Source organism: Microcebus murinus, chromosome 3 (assembly GCF_040939455.1).
Source record: "Microcebus murinus isolate Inina chromosome 3, M.murinus_Inina_mat1.0, whole genome shotgun sequence".
Taxonomy (NCBI): domain Eukaryota; kingdom Metazoa; phylum Chordata; class Mammalia; order Primates; family Cheirogaleidae; genus Microcebus; species Microcebus murinus.
In genome coordinates this window covers 78,905,289-78,927,869 of record NC_134106.1, presented here as the reverse complement: position 1 = coordinate 78,927,869, position 22,581 = coordinate 78,905,289, and the positions used below count along the sequence as shown (strand labels likewise).

Sequence of the window (22,581 nt, the reverse complement as noted above, 5' to 3'; positions counted from 1 at the left end):
TAACTTTGGGTAATGTACTAAGGATGAATTAAAATGCTAATAGGCTGCATGTTCTGGATATCTTAACATTCCCTAATCTTAAATTTAAATTAAATGCCTTAGGTGCTGTAGCAGCCTTGCCAGAAGCATGTGTAGCATCACCCCTTAGACAGTGAATTTAAAGTGCAGTCTGGCCACACCAGCAGAGCTAGGATAAGCAATGTTTATTTTACAATAATCGTTTTTCTATCCCCTATAGCTACATGACACAAATACTCTCTTTTACTAAAGATAGGTATTTAGCTTTAAAAAAAATCACTATTTTTATAAGTTACTTTGAAGCCACAGATCCTTTTATTATTAACAATATTTTAATAGCAATACATTAGATTTTGTGGTACCCAAAGCTGTTTCACTTTTATAGATTGCCTTCACATTTAAACCTTATAACAACACCATAAAACACCCCTGCTTTACAACAAAGACTCTGGGGATAGAGAGACTAAGTGGCTTTTCCATCGTCACATCTCTGGTTAGGGAAGAACCGCAGTTAGCAGTGGGTGTCCTGGCTCCCAGCTCAGCATCTGCCCACTAGACCAAGAGGGATTCGAAGCACAATGATGGCAAGATCATTTAAACTACATGCTTCTGCTGGGAATTGGCTCATTTTAAGGGATGTGTTAGTTCTTTCTGATTGGTAGTGTTAGTTCTATTGTCTACACTGAGCCAGATTTCTTTGGGAGGGGGCAAAAAAAACCCCAAGTGTATTTCCTTCCCTCACTAAACAGGTTACTTCCTCATCACTCGTTGAATTAGCCCCTTTATTTTCTCCTTATTATGGAGAAAGGAACGCTTTATTTCTTCCTTAGTTCTTCCAGTTATCTGGTGTCTGGCCACTTCATAATTGTATTTTGGGAGAATAGATATTAATTTTCTTCAACAAAAAGGCCGAGTTCCTTGATGACACAACATAATTCAATTTCCGTTCTCTCCCTTCGTTGCCTGCACCCCTTCCCCCTAGCACATTTTTCATAGTTAGGAAGAGTGATGGTGTCAGATATATCAGAAGGAAGAATTGATTCAGTAGTCGTTTGACGACTTGACTGATTAACAGAGATCAGAAGAAGGCTCATAACTGTGAAAACCACTGCAGCATGGAGTTGTAACAGCTCTTTGGGGAGCTAGTTAATGAAAGAATCACTACAGAAACACAGCCATGCAAAAAAAAAAAAAAAAAAGAAAATAGAAAAAAAGAATAGGAGCATTCCCATATAACACTCAGAGGCTATGTCACAAGAGGAAATATGCTCGTAATTTCTATTTACACATCACTGTAATTACCGTCTGCCTTAAGATTACTTTCAGTCTTCCCCTGTCAAAGTTGCTTAGATAGTTCCTCTTTCACATATCAGGAAGGGAAATCTAGTACTGGTTGGAACTCGTCCTAAGGGTTTTTTCCCCCCTGAAGAATGTAATTTTCAGGAGCTGGAGCGCGCACTGCCTGATTCGACTGGCTTTAATCTGCTCCATGCTCTTGTTACCATCACCATTTGTCCAGGAACCAGACTTCCGTGTTCAAATGAAGGTTGCACTGGGCTTTGCCCTTTAATTTGTGTGTGTGTGGTTGTTCTCTTTTCTTTCTCCTGATGCAGTGTCTATGAGCCAGATAGAAATGCATTACGGAGGAAAGAACGGGAAAGAAGAAATCAGGAAACACAGCAGGATGACGGCACGTTTAATTCCAGCTACTCTCTCTTCAGTGAGCCTTACAAGGTAGATGGTTTTCAGCTGTTCACCTGCAGCCTCACTCATACCCTAACTCCCTGTGATGGCATCTTAGTTGGAAGAGTGGGCCAACCAAACTGCAGTTTGTTTTCTGCCTGTTCAGCCTGGGGAAGACAGCTCAGCTACTAAGTGTGGTCTTTCCCAACAAATCTTTGTGTCGCTTCACATGTCTTTACTGGCTAATCCGTTAGTAAAAAGTAACTTTTGTTTAATATTGAGGTCTTCATCTCTGCGTTGACATTTCAAAGTCAGTGCCATTTGTTATGTTTCCTAAGCTCTTAGGAAACAAACATGGATCATCCTAAGATCAGGATACCTGTTAGGGCTAAAGAGAAAGAAACTGTAAGATAATCTCTCATTTTTACCAAGGGCCTGAAATAAAACCTTGTCTTCCAAAATGAAATAGCTTCCCAGAATTCACTGGTATCTTAGAGCTGCATGGAGCTTTGGGCCATTAGTGCCATGTTCCATTTAAATGTCACCTGGACTTCTCTTGCCTGTCACTCTGGGTTTCTGACAAAGATAATTATATATTTAGAAATTGGGAACAGACCAATCCTGAGCCAAATCTGAATTTTCAAGAAAAGCTTCCAGTGGGATTACAAATAAGCAAAGAAAAAACAGTCCTGAAAGACTTTAATCTAGACCGTTTTGTGAAGTGGCAGTAATAAATTTTCTGATATCCAGGTAATATATTTTAGGTGCAACACAATACCAAGGATAGACTCCTTTTTTTAATGTACCCTAAGGCCATTCCAGGTTTCCAGTTCTGGTGTGATGCCAAGTGCTGACAGACATCTTCCGAAATGATAAGGATTTTGATTTCATCTCTCAGCTCTCATTCTGAATGTGGCAACCCTGCCCTGTGATTGACAAGGGAACCTGTCTGTTATTTCCCATGTTTCTCTTGTCTCTAACAATAGCGTGGATGTGTTTTTCTTTCTCCAGACTAACAAGGGGGATGAGCTCTCCAATCGGATCCAGAATACTTTAGGCAATTATGATGAAATGAAAGACTTTTTAACTGATAGATCCAATCAGAGTCATCTCGTTGGTGTTCCCAAACCTGGAGTGCCTCAGACTCCTGTGAACAAGATCGATGAACATTTTGTTGCAGATTCAAGAGCCCAGACCCAGCCCTCGTCTATCTGTAGCACTGCATCTTCCACACCAGCAGCTGTCCCTGGGCAGCAGAGCAAGAGAGGCACCATGGGCTGGCAGAAGGCTGGGCATCCTCCATCCGATGGCCAACAGAGAGCAAGTAAGCACAGGCACATGGGCACAAATCCACTAACCCAAAGAACCATGATAAAAAACTTAATCACTCTGTATTCAGCCCCTCATCCTCATCATCTTCCTCTTCTTCTTCTTCTTCCTCTTCCTCCCACTCAGCACAACAGGGCTCTCTGAGGACCTTGCTTGGAGATGGTGGTGGCAGACAGCAGCCGCGGGCCAAACAAGTGTGCAATGTAGAGGTGGGTCTTCAGACCCAGGAAAGGCCACCGGCCATGGCAGCCAAGCACAGCAGCGGTGGACACTGTGTTCAGAACTTTCCTCCATCCTTGGCTTCAAAGCCCAGCTTGGTCCAGCAGAAACCAACTGCGTATGTGCGGCCCATGGACGGCCAAGACCAGGCTCCTGATGAATCTCCTAAGCTTAAGTCATCTACGGAAACCAGCGTGCACTGCACATCATACAGGGGCGTCCCAGCCAGCAAGCCGGAGTCCGCTAGAGCCAAGGCCAAGCTTTCCAAGTTCAGCATCCCCAAGCAAGGAGAGGTGAGTCTTTTCTCAATACCATTTATATGCAGCTAGGTACTTATGAGTGACTACTTGACTATTGTAAATTCAATTTCCATGTTTCTTTTCTCCAGTGACCTGGCAGACTTCATGTGGTAGAATTTGTAGCAATCACTAAAGGGGAAAGCAGACATATGTAATGATTTCTTAAAATCTCAAATTTATTATACTTGGAATTTTTAAAGCACCAATAAATGCAGTTCTCTGTGGTTGCATGTGTGTGTATGTATTAGTTAGGGAAGGAATGCCTCCTTCAGTATTGTTCAAGGGGTTTTCTTGTGAACAACTGTTGACTGAGGTATATTATATACTAGAAATAAAAGCCCTTCAAAGGCTATAATTTTTAATACCTAAAGAGGTAAAAATTTTTATGCAAAGGAGTTCAGAAATTCTTTTAATATTTTCATGTTTTGAAATATTCCAGGACAAACTTTATAAGCTAAACCTCATAATGATTTTTAAAGTAATTATTTAAATGATTTAATGATGAATATGGTGAATATTGAAATGTGTCAGATATCCCATCCTCTTTCATACTATATTCCAAGTTGATGATGGTTATAAAGAGCACATGAAGAAGAAATAGGACTATGCACATTTTTGTTGTTTTTTTGCTGTGATACGGTATATTAAGTAAAATACAGTGTGAATTCTAGAGCATTATGCTTAGGAGCTGCTTATTTTATTTTTATTTTTGACCTATTCTTTAAAGACAGTAAGAGTATGGCCAGAATGTTCTTTGTATCTTTTTTTTTTTTTTTTTTTTTTTTTTTGTTTTTTTTTTTTTGAGACAGAGTCTCACTTTGTTGCCCAGGCTAGAGTGAGTGCCGTGGCGTCAGCCTGGCTCACAGCAACCTCAATCTCCTGGGCTCAGCGATCCTACTGCCTCAGCCTCCCGAGTAGCTGGGACTACAGGCATGCGCCACCATGCCCGGCTCATTTTTTTGTATATATATTTTTAGTTGGTCAATTAATTTATTTCTATTTTTGGTAGAGACGGGGTCTCGCTCAGGCTGGTTTCGAACTCCTGACCTTGAGCAATCCGCCCGCCTCGGCCTCCCAAAGTGCTAGGATTACAGGCGTGAGCCACCACGCCCGGCCTGTTCTTTGTATCTTAATTTAATAACCAAATGAATAAATGATTTGACATTTTTTGTTCTATTTCTGACAATATTGAGGTTAAACATTTCTGAACTGTCATCTCAGAAATCACCATAGACTGATTGGGAGATCAATATACCATCCTTAGAGAAGACATCTTTTTCATACTGAGATGTGTGCCCTAGTTTTATTGAGGAAATAAAGTGACATGTATACTGGTAACTTCTTTTGATTGCACATTTATGATGGATTCTAGAGAATGTTCATTATGAATTAATGGAAGCAATAAGTTATTTTTGTAAGCATTTATTGTTTTAAAAGTTTGTAGGAAACACACAAATACCATCTTACAAAACTGAGTTCATCTTACAAAACTGATTCATCAATAATTCTTTGAATTTTGTTATCATCATCAAATGACCAGTACTGGCAAATAAAAGCATGGCTTATCCTTGAACAGTGCTCACTAACTTTTACAACCACCAGGAATTCCTTTATAATTTTAACCCAATTGACTTATTTATTTATTTACATTTTAATTTTTATAGATTGAGGGGGGTGTAAGTGCAGTTTTTCAAATGGATATATTGTAGAGTGGTGAAGGCTGGGCTTTTAGGTTACCTGTCATATGAATAGTGTACATTGTACCCAACAGGTAATTTTTCATCCCTCACCCCCCTACCCTCAGCCTCCCACTTTTTGGAGTCTCCGGTGTCTATTATTTCACTTTGTATATCCATACGTACCCATTGCTTAGCTCTCACTTATAAGTGAGAACATGTAGTATTTGATTTTCCATTCCTGAGTTATTTCACTGAAGATAATGGCCTCCAGTTCCATCCAAATCATGTCTTTTTACTACAAATGACATGATCTCATTTTTTATGCCTGAGTAGTATTCCACGGTGTGTGTGTGTGTGTGTGTGTGTGTGTGTGTGTGTGTGTGTGTGTGTGTGTATGTGTGTGTGTGTATGTATGTATGTATACATATATATATCACATTTTCTTATCAAATCATTGGTTAATGGACACTTAGGTTGATTCCATATCTTTGGAATGACTGTGATAAGCATGAGTGCAGATATCTTTTTGATATCATGATTTCTTTTCCTTTGGGTAGATACACAGTAGTGGAATTGCTGGATGAAATGGTAGATCTATTTTTAGTTCTTTGAAAAGTCTCCCATACTATTTTCCATAGAAGTTGTACTAATTTACATTCCCACCAATGATGTATATGTGTTCCCTTTTCTCTGCATGCTCACCAACATCTATTGTTTATTGACATTTTAACAATGGCCATTCTGACTAGAGTAAGATGGTATCTGCACAGCAAAAGAAATAATCAACAGAGCAAATAGAAAACCTATAGAATGGAAGAAAATATTTCCAAAGTATGCATCTGACGATGGGCTAATATCCAGACTCTACAATGAACTCAAACAACTCAGTAAGAAAAAAAAACAACAAACATTAAAAAAGGACACGAAAAAAGGACATGGGCAAAGGATATGAACAGACATTTTTAAAAAGAAGACACACAAATGACCAGAAAACATGAAAAAATGCTCAACATTATAACCATCAGAGAAATGCAAATTAGAACCACAATAAAATACCAATTGACTTCTTGTTAAAATGAATTTTATCTACCAAAGAAAATTCCAATTTATTAGGTAATAATTTACTTGCTTATTTCTTTTGGAATCCAGTGAGTTGATAAAACTCTGGTTAAAAGGAGAAAATGAATCTTTGATTGCCAGTACACCCTTATGCAGGTAACTGTGCAGTTTTCATGAGGCTTTTGGGTATGTTATTAATAACTTGGACACTTTCACAATACCTTTGAGGACTCCAGATTGGGAATGACATGTTGTGTACTAGTGTTCGGTCATCCTCGAAAGAGGGACGTGCCTGAGACTGAGAGTCAGACTGAGAGAAATTAGAAATTTTATATTTGGAAAGTGTTACATTTCCCCTACAGGTGATTACGTTGAACTAGTGAACCTGCTCTCCTTAGGAGACCAATCTTGAGTTGATAGAGGAGAAATAAGAAGAGAGGGTTTGTAGGACAAAGTTATAATTGGTGGGCTTTTGTTGGTGGGGGAGATGCAGTCTTTATTTTACTAAAAAGCATTCCATGTTAACAAAATTATTATAATTTGAATCCTGTACCATGTATCTATGTAATCCGCCCACTGCCACAAGAAGAAAATGAATCTTTCACAGTTAGCATCAGAATAGTGTCTGTAAGTTACTCTTCCTGCCCTTCAAACTCAAAGGGTTTGGAGGGAGTTTTTGACAATATTCCAAGAGGAGATTAAGAAATACCCTTTTGCAAGTATATCGTTCAATATTTACAGGCTCTTCTTGTAAAATCCACAGTCATAACATAGAAGCTTAAGAATTGTACCAATTAGATTTTACTTTTGAGGAGATGTATGTTTTTATTTTTTGGAAGAGGTGAAACAGTTTAATGTGGTAAACAATTTCAAAAAGATTCATGCCAATATATTTTTTTAATACAGATCCTGTCAGTATGAAAATGTTTTCTCAAAAGTACAGACATTAATTTCCAGTGAGGTAGAGAAGGTATTTTGTAGGGAAATTTCCAGAGAAAATGACCTGAAGGGAACTTGCCTTACTTGAACTATACTTTTTCAGGATGTTAGCTATAGAGCAAGACTCATCACAGTGTGAAGAATTTGGGGGCTGAAAGGAAGTGTTAGGTAAAAATGACGTAAAAACAGCGGGGGGTGGGGGGGCATGTAAAAATAGCTGTTTGGTATTGTGTAGGGACGTTCCTCATAAGAAAGGAAATCAGATCAATGATTAGGTACAATGTGGTGTGAGAAATTAAAAAAAATCTAAGATATAATCTCTGCCTCCGAGAAATTTACATGAATTGAATAAATTAGACTCTAGCACATAGCATTTAATTTGCAGTTTCTCTCACAGTCCAAACTAAATTTAAAATTGGCCTTCTAGCCCTAGGAAAATTCCCTCACCTTCATCATCTATGTAGTAGAAAAATAGTTCTGTGTTATTTTTAAAAATAGGGAAATTGTGAATCTCTTTTGCCTGATTTTACACTTCATAAACTCTTCATTCTTTTCTGTACAACATCTGCACTCGATCTGCTGGCATGGCAAATTATTTGTTATAATTCTTTAGTCTTCAATAATAGGCAATTAGTGTAGAAAAATCCAGTGGAAGTTAAAGACCTCAAGAGAATTCCTTAACTGATACACCTGCCTCTTGGCTGGTTTTTCCTGGCTCAGTTTGTGTTTAATGAAAAACATATTTTTGTTGTTATAGCTGAGTCTTTATTCTCGATGCCACCCCTCATTAAGTGAGCCTCCCCGGGAGTGCCACTTGGAAAGGTGTCACTGTTAGGTGAGAAACAAGGCACTTAACGAATGGCCATAACATGCATTCTAGAATGTTCTAGGGCAGGGGATACTACATTTTATTTCCAACTGAATTATTTTTTGTTTCATATACACCCACAAATTAATATTTTATACTCAGCATGTAATTTCAGACCCAAACATTGGGGATGATTAACTAAGAGGGGTGGATACAGGTTTTATGGGACCTAAAATTTGTACAGACTTGGGGATCCTCTTTAGGAATAAAAGCATAGAAAAATATCTTATACTTGCAGTTTTTTCAAAAACACATAATTGTGTTAACATACTCCTGGGGCCCCTCCTGGGGCCTTAGAAGCCCTGAAGCTTAAGCATCATTAACTTAATGTTGTATCTGTCAGTGGCTCATGGAATAATAAGAAATTATTATTAAAATGATAATTTTAGATTTGAAAAAAGTGCTTTATATTTAACCTCAAACTTGGTGGAATTTAAAAATACCTATGTATTTGCTAGGTGCTATGAGTAAGGCAGAAAATAGGACAGTGCCGTGAAACACCTAATACACAGAGCCATTGGAACAAAATATGGGTCTCATGGGGCTTTGCAGCCAGTTTGTTTGGCAGGTTACAGCTTCAGCAGTGGTATTCCAAAACCTCATATTTTAGTTTTTGCCTTGCTATTAATTTAATAAATAGTGATGATTTGAAACTGCTATTGCAGAGGGCTCTGATGGCTGGGAATGGAAGTTATTTGACAAGCCAGGGAAGCAAAGGACACCAGTGGCTGCTGCCCATAGCTTAGTGATATAAGGAAAGACGCACCTAATTTTGAATGTCAGTCAACAGACTGTGTGTTAAGAGTTTTAGTAGTGGTTGATCCACTAGACAAGAGTAACTGTTTATGATTGATCAGAATTTTATTTATTAAGTAAATAGTTTAAGATCTATTGATAAATCATAGCATTTTCATGACGGGAATTTTAAAATCACCATGTATGCCACGAATAAGAGTACAAAGATGAAGCACTATGATTCCACAAAATAGCTTCCTAGAAAAGCAATTAACTGATTTTTTTAAAAGTTCACAGAAGATTAATGATGTAGGCTTCCTATTTCCTGTCACTCTTGGTTACCTTTGTATGAAAATGGATTTCTTCCAAATTAAAGTCGGCACCAGCCTGTCGGGCAAATAAGGCATCTGAAAAGCAATGTGTACATTACATATTCATGCCCGTCGAAATTTCTTAATTACATTTAAGATGTATAATGTTTTCCAATCGAAGTATGCTATCTGATTGCTCCTTGAAGAAATGAGGGTGTGTGGCAGGCCCAGAGACTCGGTTTCCCTCCCCGTTGTGGTCTCATTTTCCCCATCACCTCCATCTTTGCTGACCCACTACAGTTGGAGGCCATGTCCTGTAGGACCGTGTGGCTTTGCCACAGCACAGACGGTTACATGCGGCGCTTCTGCCTGTCCATTCAATGGGCAACTCCATCCTCTTAGCGAGGATGATGTGTGGAGTACTTGCACTGCATTTGCTTAGCAGAGTGAAGACTCAAATTTTGATTTCAGATGCTGGCTGAAAGCACCTGTGTTCCATATTTTAGTTGGGTCATTCTGAAGGTCGTCATGGAGGCTGGCAAGGGGAAATGTTTCCCTATTTTTTGGTCCTTTCATGTTTATCCAGTGGGGCCCTAAAGTGTAGGGCACTTAATAACATAAAATAACTCCAGTTTTTATTGAGAAATTTGAAGAAAGTGCATTAAAATGCATCCTGTTGTGTGAAGGTGCTAGAGTTCTTTTCCCTTCCCTTTCTTCTCTGAGCTCCTTCAGATTTGTATTATAAAACCAGGTTTTCTAGCCCTAAGGGAGGGAAACTACCACTGATGGTGGAGGCATGGAGGGCGGGAGCCGGAGGGAGATTATTAGCAAGCCCACTTTGGTTTCCCTGTTTTCTCAGTTCTCATAAAGCTTCTTCCCCGGGAGAGCATCAGAACAGATTGTAGGGCTGCTTCCCCTCCAACTGCAGCCTTCTGCGTGCAGTGAGGCCACACCTGGAGCTAATCAAGGACCCAGCCTCTGTGTGTAGAGTCTGTTGAGAAGGTGACTTGTGATCCAGCATCTCTCCCACTCTGAAAGAGGGTGTCTCCATACAGCCCAATGAGAAGAGCCCGTTTTCTTGTATCTTATCCTTTGTGAGTCAGAAATTTCGTGCAGTATTTCAGATAGACAGGAAAGAAGTAGAATGCTGTGTAACGGTCACAGCTCCAGAGACCAGCAAGAACTGGGTTCCAGTCCTGGGTTTGCCACCTGTCGGCCATGTGATTGGGAGCAAGTAGTTTGACTCCCCTGGGCCTCAGTTTCCATATGTGTGAAGTGGACAACATAATACCTTTTGGGCAGAGTTATTACAGGGGAGGCATAAATGAGTTATAAAATGTAAAATGCTTAGCACAGTGACAGTAGTAGGAAGTGTTTGGTAAACATTAGCTACATTACTATTATTTAAACACCTTTGAATCAAAAGCAAACAAAATAGGAAAGTGAGTATATTATTGAGAGTGATTTTATGTATGTATGTGTGAGCTAGAGAGAGATGAAATTCTGAAAGTTATTTTGTATTTGTTAGAAATAACAGATATCTTGAAGACTAAAATTATCCAGGATTATTATAACAAAGCCTGAGTGACATGATTCTCCCTTAATTAATGCCTAGTCCCCTCCTGAGATTTTATTCCCAAGTCTGGGATCACATTTTCTCTCTTTTTATGTGTAGTTGTTTTTTTTTTTTCCTGAACTATTATTATCTATAGTGGAACGTATAGCATGTGAGCTTTATTCCCATTTAAATGAAATATAAAATGAACAAGATTTGGGCTGAGGAAGAATATTAAAATTTTCAGGTAGTATTTAGAATGACTCATTGAAACAGATCTATTTGAAGCCACAAAGTATTAAATAGCATGTTTAATTGGGCTGAGCAGTGGAATCACTTATCTCCACATGATTAACCAGCATTAGCAATACATTTATAGTAGATGAAAATGGAGTCTCCCTGGTGCTATTTGCAGATCCTGTTTCGTAGCTACACATGTGACACGCAGCCCAGTGGCCACCCCTGTACGCTGTAGTTGTTCTGTTTTGACCGATGATCAGGCTTTAGGACCAACAGATGCTTTCAGAGGTGATATTGCCTGGGTCCCATCTCCTTGCCGTAATTGGCCCAGTTCTAGGGCAGAGTGAAGCCTGTGGTTTCTGAAGCTACGTTGCCCGAGTTCCTCTCTCTCCAGCTGCCTTATCTGTGGCACGGAACATGATAGAACATATCGCTAGCGTTTTTATGACCGTTAGATGAGTTAATACTTGTTCAGTGCTTAGAACGGTGGCTGGCACATGGTAAGCACTCAGTAAAAATCTACACAAATAATAATTATTATCGTGATTTACAGCAGCTCTCTTTGCTTCCCATTTACCTTCTCACGTGCCTGACTCTGGACGGGTTGACAGCGCTGAGTCTGGAAATTGAGGTGAGGCGGGTGAATTTCGCTAGAGCGTGAGTGCCACAGAAGCAGGGATTTTTGTTTTCTTTTGTTTTTACTGTTTTGTTTACTGAAGCGTCTCCAACTGTGCCTGACACGTGGTTTGTGCTCAGTACTTCTCGAATGAGTTAATTAATTTAAGGATACGGGTGGAAGAAGGAACCTCCCTCCAGTCATTCACCTCCTGGTGTTGGGGCCTCAGTAATTCCTGCCAGACCTCGATGGGAAGAGAGGAGCCTACGCCTTCCGACATATAATTTACAGCCGCTGTTCCAAAGAGAAATGGGAACCATATTTACTGATGTATGTGAGCGCGGCACACGTGAGATAAATCACAGCTACGCGCGGGCAGCGGCTCCGGGAGGGCTGTTACGACCTCTCTCTCCTTCCTTGTTCTCCTTTGTTCGCAAGCAGGAGCCCTTGCTTGGGGATTGCGTGTGCGGGTGTGTCGTGCCTGTGCGCTCTGCCCGCAAGAGGTCCTGGGAATGAGGTGGTGACAAGGGGAACAGCGCAAGGTGGGGGAGAGCCCACCTTTCCAAGCCTTCTGCCCTGTGAACTAAGAACGCGGAGTTCTCAGCGGCACCCCTCGATCCCGTGGGGTTGATTCCCAGCATGTCCCTCCGCCCTTTTCCTCCACGAGCCCCTTTGTGCTTTGCCAGTCCTGTTTCTGTCACTTTTCCTATTTTACTTATTCTGGGAATGCTCCGTTTCATCATGCAGGCAAGCAGTGGGTGTGTGCGTCCAGGGCCCTGTTTATTTGTTGTCTTATAGACATCTCCTCCTCTAACCAGAGATGTTGCCGGTTCCACCAGCATCTGTGTCCACATTAGCCCTTGGCATGTCTTTAATACACAGTAAATGGTCAACCCTTTATATGTGTGATTAACAGTGGAAAATAAAAAAAATGTATGCATTCAGCTATTTTTCAGCTATTTATAAGCCCTGACAACAAATATGGATAAACTCTTTCCCTGCCTCCCCAACTCTCGAGTGTCTTGAAAATCTCGCATAGAGTGTCAGTGATGAGAAGCCTCCCCTGGACCCCGTGGGATGCTTGATTCTTCTGACGCCCCTGTCAAGGCTCATCCTGCCTACACTCAAACCCCACAGCTCGGGCCGTGGGGACCTGCAGCCTCCTGGGGCGGCCTTTCCCATCTTTGCTCTGACCCTTCCTGTGTTGACTTGCACGTGGGCCTTTCTGTAACTGTGCTGCTTAATTTTAGTTGTGCCCTTGGTGTTTCCCAATTGGTGGCTATTTCATATTTGTCCATCTTCCATTGTCAGTTCCTGTCTTTGAGGTCTTACCGCGTCCCTCTGAACAGCGCTTCACTCAGTGTCGTGCCCCCCTTTTCCAGATAGACATTAAAGTCAGAGTAGCCTTCCTTGCTACATCACAGCCTGTCTGGATCACCGTCTTACAATTTTGATTTTTAACGCTTCTGTGATCTGTGGTACCTGTTATGGAGAAAGGAGAATGCAGAGCAGGGTGAAGAGGGTTGGGGGGTGCATGGTGCACATGGGGTTGGAGGGCAGGGAGCTCACTTCAGTGGCAGGAAGGATGGTTGGGTAACCCTCTCTGAGTCACTGTGATGTGAGCAGTAGAAAGTGACATGAGAGCAGGAGACGGCAGGAGGAAGGACAAGCCAGGTGGAGTACAGTGGAGAGTCAGAGCAGAGGCCCTGCTGGACACACCACCTCGCCCTGGAAGAACAACAGGACAGCGTGTGGCAGTGGAGCGAACCAGGAGGAGGGGAGTGGGAGGGGATCCATGCATACCAGGCCTGCCAGGTCGCAGCAAGGACTTTGGCTTTACCATGAGTAAGAACGGGGAGCCATTGAATGGTTTGGAGCAGAAGAGTGTCGTGATCTGACTCAGGCACAAAGAGGAGCAGTCTGGCTGCTGCACTGAGAATGAACTGTAACGTGGCAGGGTAGGAGCAGATCGGCTGGCAGGTTATTGCACTAATCTAGGGGGAAGTGATCCTGCTTAGGGAACTGCAAGGGCAGTGAAGATGACGAGCAGGTGGGATTCTGGAGATATTTTGAAGGAGAGCCAATAAGATTTGCAGATAGCTTGGATGACAGGATTTTTTATCCGAGTGACTGAAAGGAAGAAGTTGCTGTCACAGAGATTAGAAAAGCTTTGTGTGAAGCAGGTTTTGGGGAAAGGAGCAAGAGTTCCCTTTGGCTTACAGTGTTTGAGGTGTCTGTTAGGTACTCAAGTGGAAGTGATGAGTAGAAACACAAATTGAACCCACAAGCCTGAAGTTTGGTGGAGAAGGAAACCTGTATCTGGACTGAAGGTGTAGATTGGGAGTTGTCAAGCACACATGTGACATCTAACCTTTGAGCCTGGATGTGGTCACCCAGGGATTGAGTGCAGGTGAAGGAGAGCTGAGCCATGGTACATTCCTGCCCCAAGGAAAGAGAAGGAACCAGCGAAAAAGAGAAGAAGGGATCAGTAGGAAGGAAGAAAACAGAGTATGGTATCTGGAAGCCATGAGGACAGGGGGTATTGAGAAGGGAAGGGAATTATCACCAGTGGCGTCTCTGCTGATGTTGGATTTAGTAACATGGAAGTCATCATTGACTTCGATAGAGTTTGGGGAGCCAGTGCTATTTGAGTTTAAGAGAAAGTCAGGAAGAAAAATTGGAGACATTACACATAGACAACTCTTTCCAGAAGTTTTGCTGCAAAGGGCAGCAAAAATTTTAAAAGTAATAAGTCTCCCATTGTAAAAATTTGGATAACATTAAGATTGTAGAGAAGAAGAAAGTCGCCTGTAGTCCTACAGTCTGGAAATAATTACATATAACATTGTGGCATAGATCTTCTGGTCTTTTTTCTGTGCTTACACCCTCTTTATTGAATTGGAATAAAGTTATTATATTTGGTTATTATCTCATTTATACGCCTTACATATTGTAACCCTTTGTCATGTCATTGAACAGTCTTTGGTGACTTTCAGAATGTGGTCTTTAGTGGTTGTATCTCAGTCGGACAGCTTCAGTGGTTTTATCTTATAATTTATTTACACAATCCTTCTGTTGGACATTTAAACTGTTTTTAGTTTTTTCACTATTATAAATTATTCTGAAACAAATAGTCTTATAAGCAAATTTTGTATATAAATGATTTGTTCCTAAGAAAAATTCTTAGACATCTAATTTATAATTCTAAATTGAGCAAACGATTATCATATATAATTTTGTGTTCATGTCCTTTACTCATTTTTCTGTTGAAGTATTTGCATTTTTTCCTCACTGAGTTAAAAGGGTTCTTTAAATATTAAGAAAATTGTCCTTTACTAATTATATTGCAAGCAGTTTTCCCAGTTTATTAACTTCACCTTAGTACCTTCTCCTTCTTCCTTTTTGATTTCTTCCTTTGTTATTATGGCTAGAAAGACTGTTTCCAAAGATTAGAGTTAAATCTAGCATATGTTATTATTTATTTTTCTTTGTGTCTATCTGATCTCACAAATACATTGTATTTTCTCTGAGGACAGGCCCCTTCCCATTCATCTTTGTGCCATTGTCTTCTAGGATGGGGTTTTGTTAAATTTGGAGCCTGTTATGAACTTTGATATGCATTTTTTTTTTAATATGCCTATCCTGTTCTTGCTGGTCCTTTGCTCTTTTTTACTTGAATCCCTCAAGAATTCTTTCTTTAAGTTTCTGCATTTTAACCGAAATATATCTTAGTGTTATACAATTCCGGAAACATGGAGTGCTCTTTTATCTGTGTGTTAGTTTATTCTTCTAGTTTGTGGAATTTTTTTAATATCAAGTGTTTTTACACATTGTTGGCACATTTTGTTTTTTATTTTCCCCTTAAAGGAATTATCCTTATGTTGAATCATTTTTGTCTTTCTTTCATATCTATCAGTTTCTCCCTAATTGCTTTGATCTGTACTTTTTAGCTGCATTAACTATATTTTTCCTAAGCTTTTCCTGTATGTCAGTGGTTCCATTTTCTGTGTCTGTTTTGTTTCCTATAGTCCCTAGTTTTTGTAAATTAATTTTATCTTTGGTTCTTTAAGTTAGTTTTTAATTAGTTTTCTAATTTTTAAAATTAGTTCTATCATGTGACCAGTTTTATTAAAAAATTATACCCTTCAGTGAGTACCTAAATCATTTTTTCTAAGAATTTACAGTATTTTAATTACAATCTTTTATTAATTATGAGATTAATTTCTTGTCATAATTAGAGGTTTCATTTTTCATGGAAAAGTTAGAAATGAATCTTTTCTTCACTTATACTATTAATTTTGTTTCTTTCTTTTAGGAGGCATTTTCCAGTACCAAAAAATTCTTAGAAAAAAGCATCTCTACTCCATATTAATTAGAGCATGGAGCTGCTTTATGTGATGGATTCCAAATAACAGTGGCTTAAAAACAAGACATTTTTGTCAGTATAAATAGGAGACGCTATGCCGGTCCTGTTTTGTGACATTGGGCTCCTTTTATTCTGTTGCTCTGCCTCCTATAGGAGTGTTACTCTTACACACATCGTCCAAGATGGTCCATATTCCTTCCCACCTGTCAGGAAGAGGGAAAGGAAAGGGGGAGGGCATGTCCTCCTAAAGGAGCAGCCTGGAAGGAGCACGAACCACTTTCTCTCACATCCCACTGAGTCTCCCGACTGTAGTCTGGGCAGTGAGGTCTTTAAGCTGGGTTACCATGTGTCCAGATATGATTTTTATTATTACAGAAGAAGGTGTAACTAGATATCAGGGGGGAAAACAAGCAGCCTCTTCCCTATAGTGGTTATTACTTTACATCAGTGGTGGTTTTGTTTAAGGGTTTATCTCTCTCTTGACTTTCTGAGCCCTTCAAAGGAAGGAATCATTTTCCCATCCTCATTTTCTTAATGCCCAAGTCCAATATATAATAGGTGTCCAATAGTTATTTGTTGAATTGCTGTTTTTGAGTTAAAAGGACACAGTCTAGGTAATTTTTTGAATTTCTTGAAGAATAGGGCCTATATATTCATGAAATGTCTTAGAACATTCTAGACATTTTTGACAAATAGAAAAATGCTCCCCTTTATATATTTACTATATTTTTATAATTTATATTATTCTAGTTTGATAATTGCACATGAAATCAATGATAGCTACAAAGTATATAAATTTGATTGGGTTAAGTATAAATATAGCCAGTAATATAGGTTCTCCTTACTTGATATGAAAATGTCTTTGGATAATAAGTGGATTCCTATCTAAATTCATGAGTTCTCTTATGACATTTGGGTTAAGCCTGAAATGGATTAATCTTTTTCTGATAAAGTTTCATAAGCTGTGATTTCTCTGGTGACCACATTTAATTAGATATTAAATAAACTGCTTATCTTTATACCAACAGGTTTTATGACTGCATTTTTTTCCCTGAGCTGTATTTCACAGATTAAGTAGCTAGCAGAAATAAAAAAAATAATTTAATAAGCCATAATATTGTTATGTTAGAAATTAAAACATGCTCACTTTTTAAATGAAAACTAAATATTTAAGCTTAAATTTAAAGGACAGAGATTGGGGAAGATAGTCTAGATGTATACATTCCAGTGAAAATAAATTTACTTTGCTTTTTCAAGTACTGTTTTTTTCCTCCCTAGAAATTGGCTATGCTTCTTGTAAATGGAAAAGTTCCATTTAATCTGCCAGGGCTGAAACATTTTGTGATAAGGTTCTGAAGGTTTTAATTAAAAATTTGAGTTTTCTTTTTTGTCTTCTTTTTTTCAATGCTATACATCACAGTAAGATTCTCCAACTTCAACGTAATGACAATCCCCACTTAGCTTTCCCCCGAAGTGTTGGAATGGAGGGGATATACTTTCAGGCCTTGTGAATGTTGAGCAGCAAAGATTAATTTAATCTGCTGTTTCATCGAAAAGAATACCACAGAGATTGATCTGGAAAGACCAAATGGCCTTTTGTACAGATCAGAGCAAGAGTTTCCCAGTTGCCTGCAGGTTGCTGAGATCCAAAATGGAAGGAAGATCAACAGTTGTGTGATTGCTTGAAGGTGTCGAGTTTGTGAAGGGTTTGACTTTTCCATCTCCCTAGAGCAAGGCAAATTTTTAGAAAAGACTCTTTCACCCTTTAGAAACTTACTTAGTTTCATCAAATTTGAAGTCAAAAGATTTTTACCTTTCTCTGTTAATCCACTCTCCTCCCTTGGGTAAACCTCAAGTGAAGACTACCTAGGCAGGAGTGAGCAGGTGACTTGCCTGGGAGAAAGTGATGGCTCAGCTGTTTATGTAAAGGTTGGAGTCATTTGTGGTTCATCTGAGTTTCTGGTTTATGTTTCTGGCAAGCATCACAGATTGGTAACTTCGGGGGCCATGGTGGTTAAAAAACATCTAAACTTTCATCTCCATTTTCAGCTGCTGCTTGAGTATTTTCATTTTCTTGGTTTAAACTCGTGTTGACCATAACAAGTATCTTTTCTCACTGAAACTTGATGTCCTGGGATCATCTTGGATTCTTTTTTTTTTTTTTTTTTTTTGCAGGGGTACTTTGTTTTATTTTCTTTTTTTTTAAATTTCAGCCTATTATAGTGGTGTAAATGTTTAGGTTATGTGTGTTGCCTTTCCCCACCTTCCCTCTTGGAGTCAGAGCCTTGAAGCTCTGTGTCTATCCCCCAGATGGAGCGCATCGCACTCATTATGGATTCTTTTTCTATATCCATGCCATATCCATACCTGTGGATTACTCTCCTCAAAAGTCTCTCTCATATTCTTCCAAATCTTAGTGCTACCTTCTTATTTAAATACTTTACTCTCATACTAGCCTTTCTAACTTTTTGAATGTCCATCTGGTCAACTTCCCTTTAATAAACTCTGAGCAGCATTATCTGATTAGTCATCCTGAAGATCCAGTCTGTCTTCACCAGCTCAAAAAATTGGCAAGCTTGCCTATTCCCTGCAGGATATAGAGCAAACATTTTATGGACAGATATAAGTTATTTGAAGATAATTTCATAATTGACTTAAAAAAATTTTTAATTGCTGTAAAACTACATAGCATGAAATTTACCATCTTAAACATTTTTAAGTGAATTGGTCTATAGTGTTAAGTATATTGTGCAACAAAATTTAATAATTTAGCGGGTCTATAGTGTTAAGTATATTGTGCAACAAAATTTAATAATTTTGGTTTTTTTTTTTCCTTATTAAAGAGACTTGTAAATCCCGTTACATTTAATACAGGATTGTCAGTATTATATACTAACATGTTTAAGGACTTCATACTGGTCACTGAAAGCATTATGTACAATCACGTGATAGCCACTAGACTCTTCCTTGAGCTCAGTTGTGAGTGTGCCTCCCTCATGTTGGGTACTTGGTAGTATCTGTTAAGTGGTTGTGTGAGCTGATAAAACCACTGTTGGTCTTGCTTATCTTGACCACCCTTGCAAGAAATACGGGCTAATTCCCATGATTGTTCTAATGAAACACAATTCAACTACATCAAGGAAAATAAAAACCAGCTAATATTGTCAACACTCACATGTCATAGCAATTAAAATTAAAAAGAAAACACGTGAAAGCAGAAAAATGTTTTTCTAATATCTGATAATCATATCTCATTCAAGTGAATTATCTGATCTTATTTGTATTCTCATATGCCTCAGAAACAAGTAAAATGAAAGGCAATATCATATTTTGAACTAATTTTCAACCTTCTTTTTGATAGGATTAAAAAATATAGTCTTGACTAAAATTCACAGATGGACCACTTAGGCTCCTTTCAGACCTGAGCCCATGATTCTTTTCTTTTTTTTTTTTTTTAAGTCATTATTGAACTAGTTGCAAATGAGAGTAGCTGCAAGGCTTTGGTCAGTTCTCTTAATTGCTCTGGCCTTCAGGTGTATTTAATTAGATGCTATTCATTTCCAGCCATACTTTGATTCCTTTATACTGTGTACAAATGACCAATATTAAAAATACCAACATAAACCATTGTCAGGCTCAACACTATATATTCTGTTCTGGATAATGTAAAAGCGAACCTGTGATTATAATATTAAAGAATGTTGTACGTCCATAAAGGTGATTGATTAATTTTGTATTTTATACAATGAAATGTTGGTATTCTGGATTCTGTGCTCTTTTGCCCTGTGTGTTTTCCTGGAAGGATTTTATCCATTCTGGTGAGTTCATCTACTGGCTATGTGATCACAATGTATATCTCTAGGCCTGACCTTCTTTCTAAGGTGAGGAACCATATTTCTAACTGCTTTCTTAAGCTCCCATATGGATGCCTTTGCAGACACCCCATACTTAACATGACCAGCAATGACCACTGCACCACCTTTTCTGCAGAGCAGAGTTTTTCTCTGAAAATGTGTGTCTTAGTTACAGGAGGGCCTTGCACCTGGTCCCTAAGCTAGAACCTTTGGAGTTATTCTCATTTGCTGTGCCTCCATCTCTACTCCATCAGTAAATCCTTTTAAATTTATCTTGGAAAATCCCTTGAGTGGGCACTCCCACTCCTGTGTTTCATCACCACTTGGCTTCTTGCCATTAATCTCCTCCAAACTTAGTTCAACCTCCATGTCACTGCTAGACGTACACTGCTAAATTTTTTGTCTATAGTAGGAAAAGGAAAAAATAAATCTGATCATATTACATTCATGCTGCAGCAACTCCTTTTGTCCCCATTTTCCTTTGGCAGTGTTCAGGGTCCCCCCTGTGTTTTCTGCAGAATCCTGGTGTTGTGAGGGATGTTAGTAGTTCTGTGAAAATGGTGTTCAAGTTAAACTGATTTCTTTACTGCCACATTTCTCAGCCCTTTTGGTACCAAATATATTAATATATTAATCTCTGAAAGGAGACTATAGGATACAGCATTTCCCAAATATACTTGACAACAAAATGCTTTTTTTTTTTTTTTTTGCAAAGCAACCCATAGAATTGGTATTCTGGGAAACATATGTTAGAAAATATTAATACTAACCTGGAACATCAAAAGCCAGGGACATGGGTCCAACATATAGGACCCTTCACAATCTGATATCAACTTGCACCTCTACTGTAACCTCAGGACAGTTTTCCAGTACACAATACTTTAGCCACTCAGACATCCCTCCAACATGCCTTGAACTTCCATCCATCCATCCATCTATCCTTCCATCCTTCTGTCCATTCAAACATCCATCCATTCTTCCATCCTTTCATCCCATCCATCCCTCCATCTTTCCATCCATCCTTCCATGCATCTCTCCATCATATTATATTTTCATCAGATTTACATAGCTGCCTCTTTTACTGTTCCATGAGCTCCTGGAGGGCTGACACCCTCTCTTATTCATCTTTATATCCTTGGGCCTGAGTAAAGTGCTTATTAACATGCAGATGCTTCATAAATTAATGTTGAATTAAATTAAAAAGCTTTAAAATACCACATAGCAATTCTTTTCATAAAGGGTACATGAGGTTTTGTAAGTATGCATTATCCCAGGCTGGATATTGAAAAAATAATTATATCTTACATCCTGTCAAAGTTCTGGTTGGACATTAATTTCTTAAACACCAGAGAATACATTTTTAAAACATGTGCGTATTTCAAGAGTAAGCTCACAGATAAAACCTTTCTTTGGGGTAGCAGATGATCAGTAGAAAAGTGTCCATACTCTTAAGAGTGAATAGGAGTTTGAAATCTTATAGTTTCATTATGGGTACAGACCTAGTTTCTTTAAATTCTGGCTACAGAAGAGTTCTTGAAAACAAGCAAATGCCCACAGTCAGGGATAAGGGAATGTCCAAGTAGCATTGCTTATTGCAGCTAAAGTTGAGAATAAAGTAAAATTAAATGAGCCCTGCACTGCCCTGTATCCCCAGCTAGATCTCAGACTGGCATTACAAAGGGTCTGTGGATGGATCTAGACTAATATCAACTTAATGCACCAGCTCGGAGTATGCCTTTCTATTTCTGGAATCATTGCCAGTGACAGTGAAACCTAAAGTGGAGCTGTTTCAGTTCATTTCAACAAACACCAGTTTTCGGAGTGCTTTGTTGTGCTAGGTACAAATTGTCTAGGACTTTGACTTATAAATGAAGACCCTGAATAGAAGAACACAAAGACTGTGGATAAAGTTCTCCATACCCCTTCCTTTTAGGTTTAATGGTTTAAACATTAATGACTATGTAGGATCAGGCTATCAGAAGAGAATTCAGCCTTTGCAACAATGTTGAAATAGATGAACAAACCCAAAGGGCGAGGTCAAAGAGACCCTCCTCTTAGGGTAAAGAAAGTCCCTTTATGCCTTTGACCCCTGGTTCATGCATTGATGGTCGCCAATTGAGAAGTGCAGCTGTGAAGCCACTTAAAGCAAAGTGTTTGTGATTATGTTTGTAACGATCGGCCTTTTCGTTCACCAAAGACCTAACTGGGATGAAAGAGTGTGCAGCACACTGCATGTTTTATCACCACCCTCATTATCAACACCCACAATTTGTTTCCTGAGTTTACTTCTCCAGATACTATAATGCCTTAATGGTAGCTCAACAGCATAAATTCAACTTGGAAAAGTGCAATTCTGAATGGAAACTCCACTATCTAAAACTACCAGTCAACCTTACTGAACTACACATTGGATATTTTGGTGATGATAGTGTCTTAAATCTTGTTTTAAGGATTCAGTGTCTTAGAAAATTCTGGGTCAACTTGAGTAGGCATTATTTTCATTTTCTACCTTTGTATCAGCTTATTTACATCAAAGAATTTCTGTCTGGATTATTGTTCTTTAGCTAAACCAGCGTAGTAAATCATTTAAGAAATGCACTTAGAACCACATTTTACTGCAAGTTACAGGTTTAAAATGGTTTCTTTGCTTTAAGTTATAATAGTCATAATGCAGTACACAATTAAAAAAATTACTTAACATTCACACCTTTTGGGAGGAAAAACAGTTTACAGTATTAGACGAGACTCTCCTAGGACGCTATGCCATTAATTAAAGCTTCACCATTTAGCCAATGTAATCATTTATAAAGT

The 22,581-nt window shown here is 38.9% G+C and overlaps 1 protein-coding gene across 1 annotated transcript in view; it reads left to right on the top strand.

Moving 5' to 3' along the window:
• The window catches only part of AFF3 (ALF transcription elongation factor 3), a 539,111-nt gene that overhangs the window by 122,276 nt on the left and 394,254 nt on the right, over window positions 1–22,581 (top strand). The window contains exons 5-7 of the mRNA XM_012787032.3: window positions 1,632–1,752; window positions 2,713–3,025; window positions 3,157–3,542. Coding sequence (XP_012642486.2) covers window positions 1,632–1,752; window positions 2,713–3,025; window positions 3,157–3,542 — 820 coding nt within the window. The remainder of the gene's footprint in view (window positions 1–1,631; window positions 1,753–2,712; window positions 3,026–3,156; window positions 3,543–22,581) is intronic.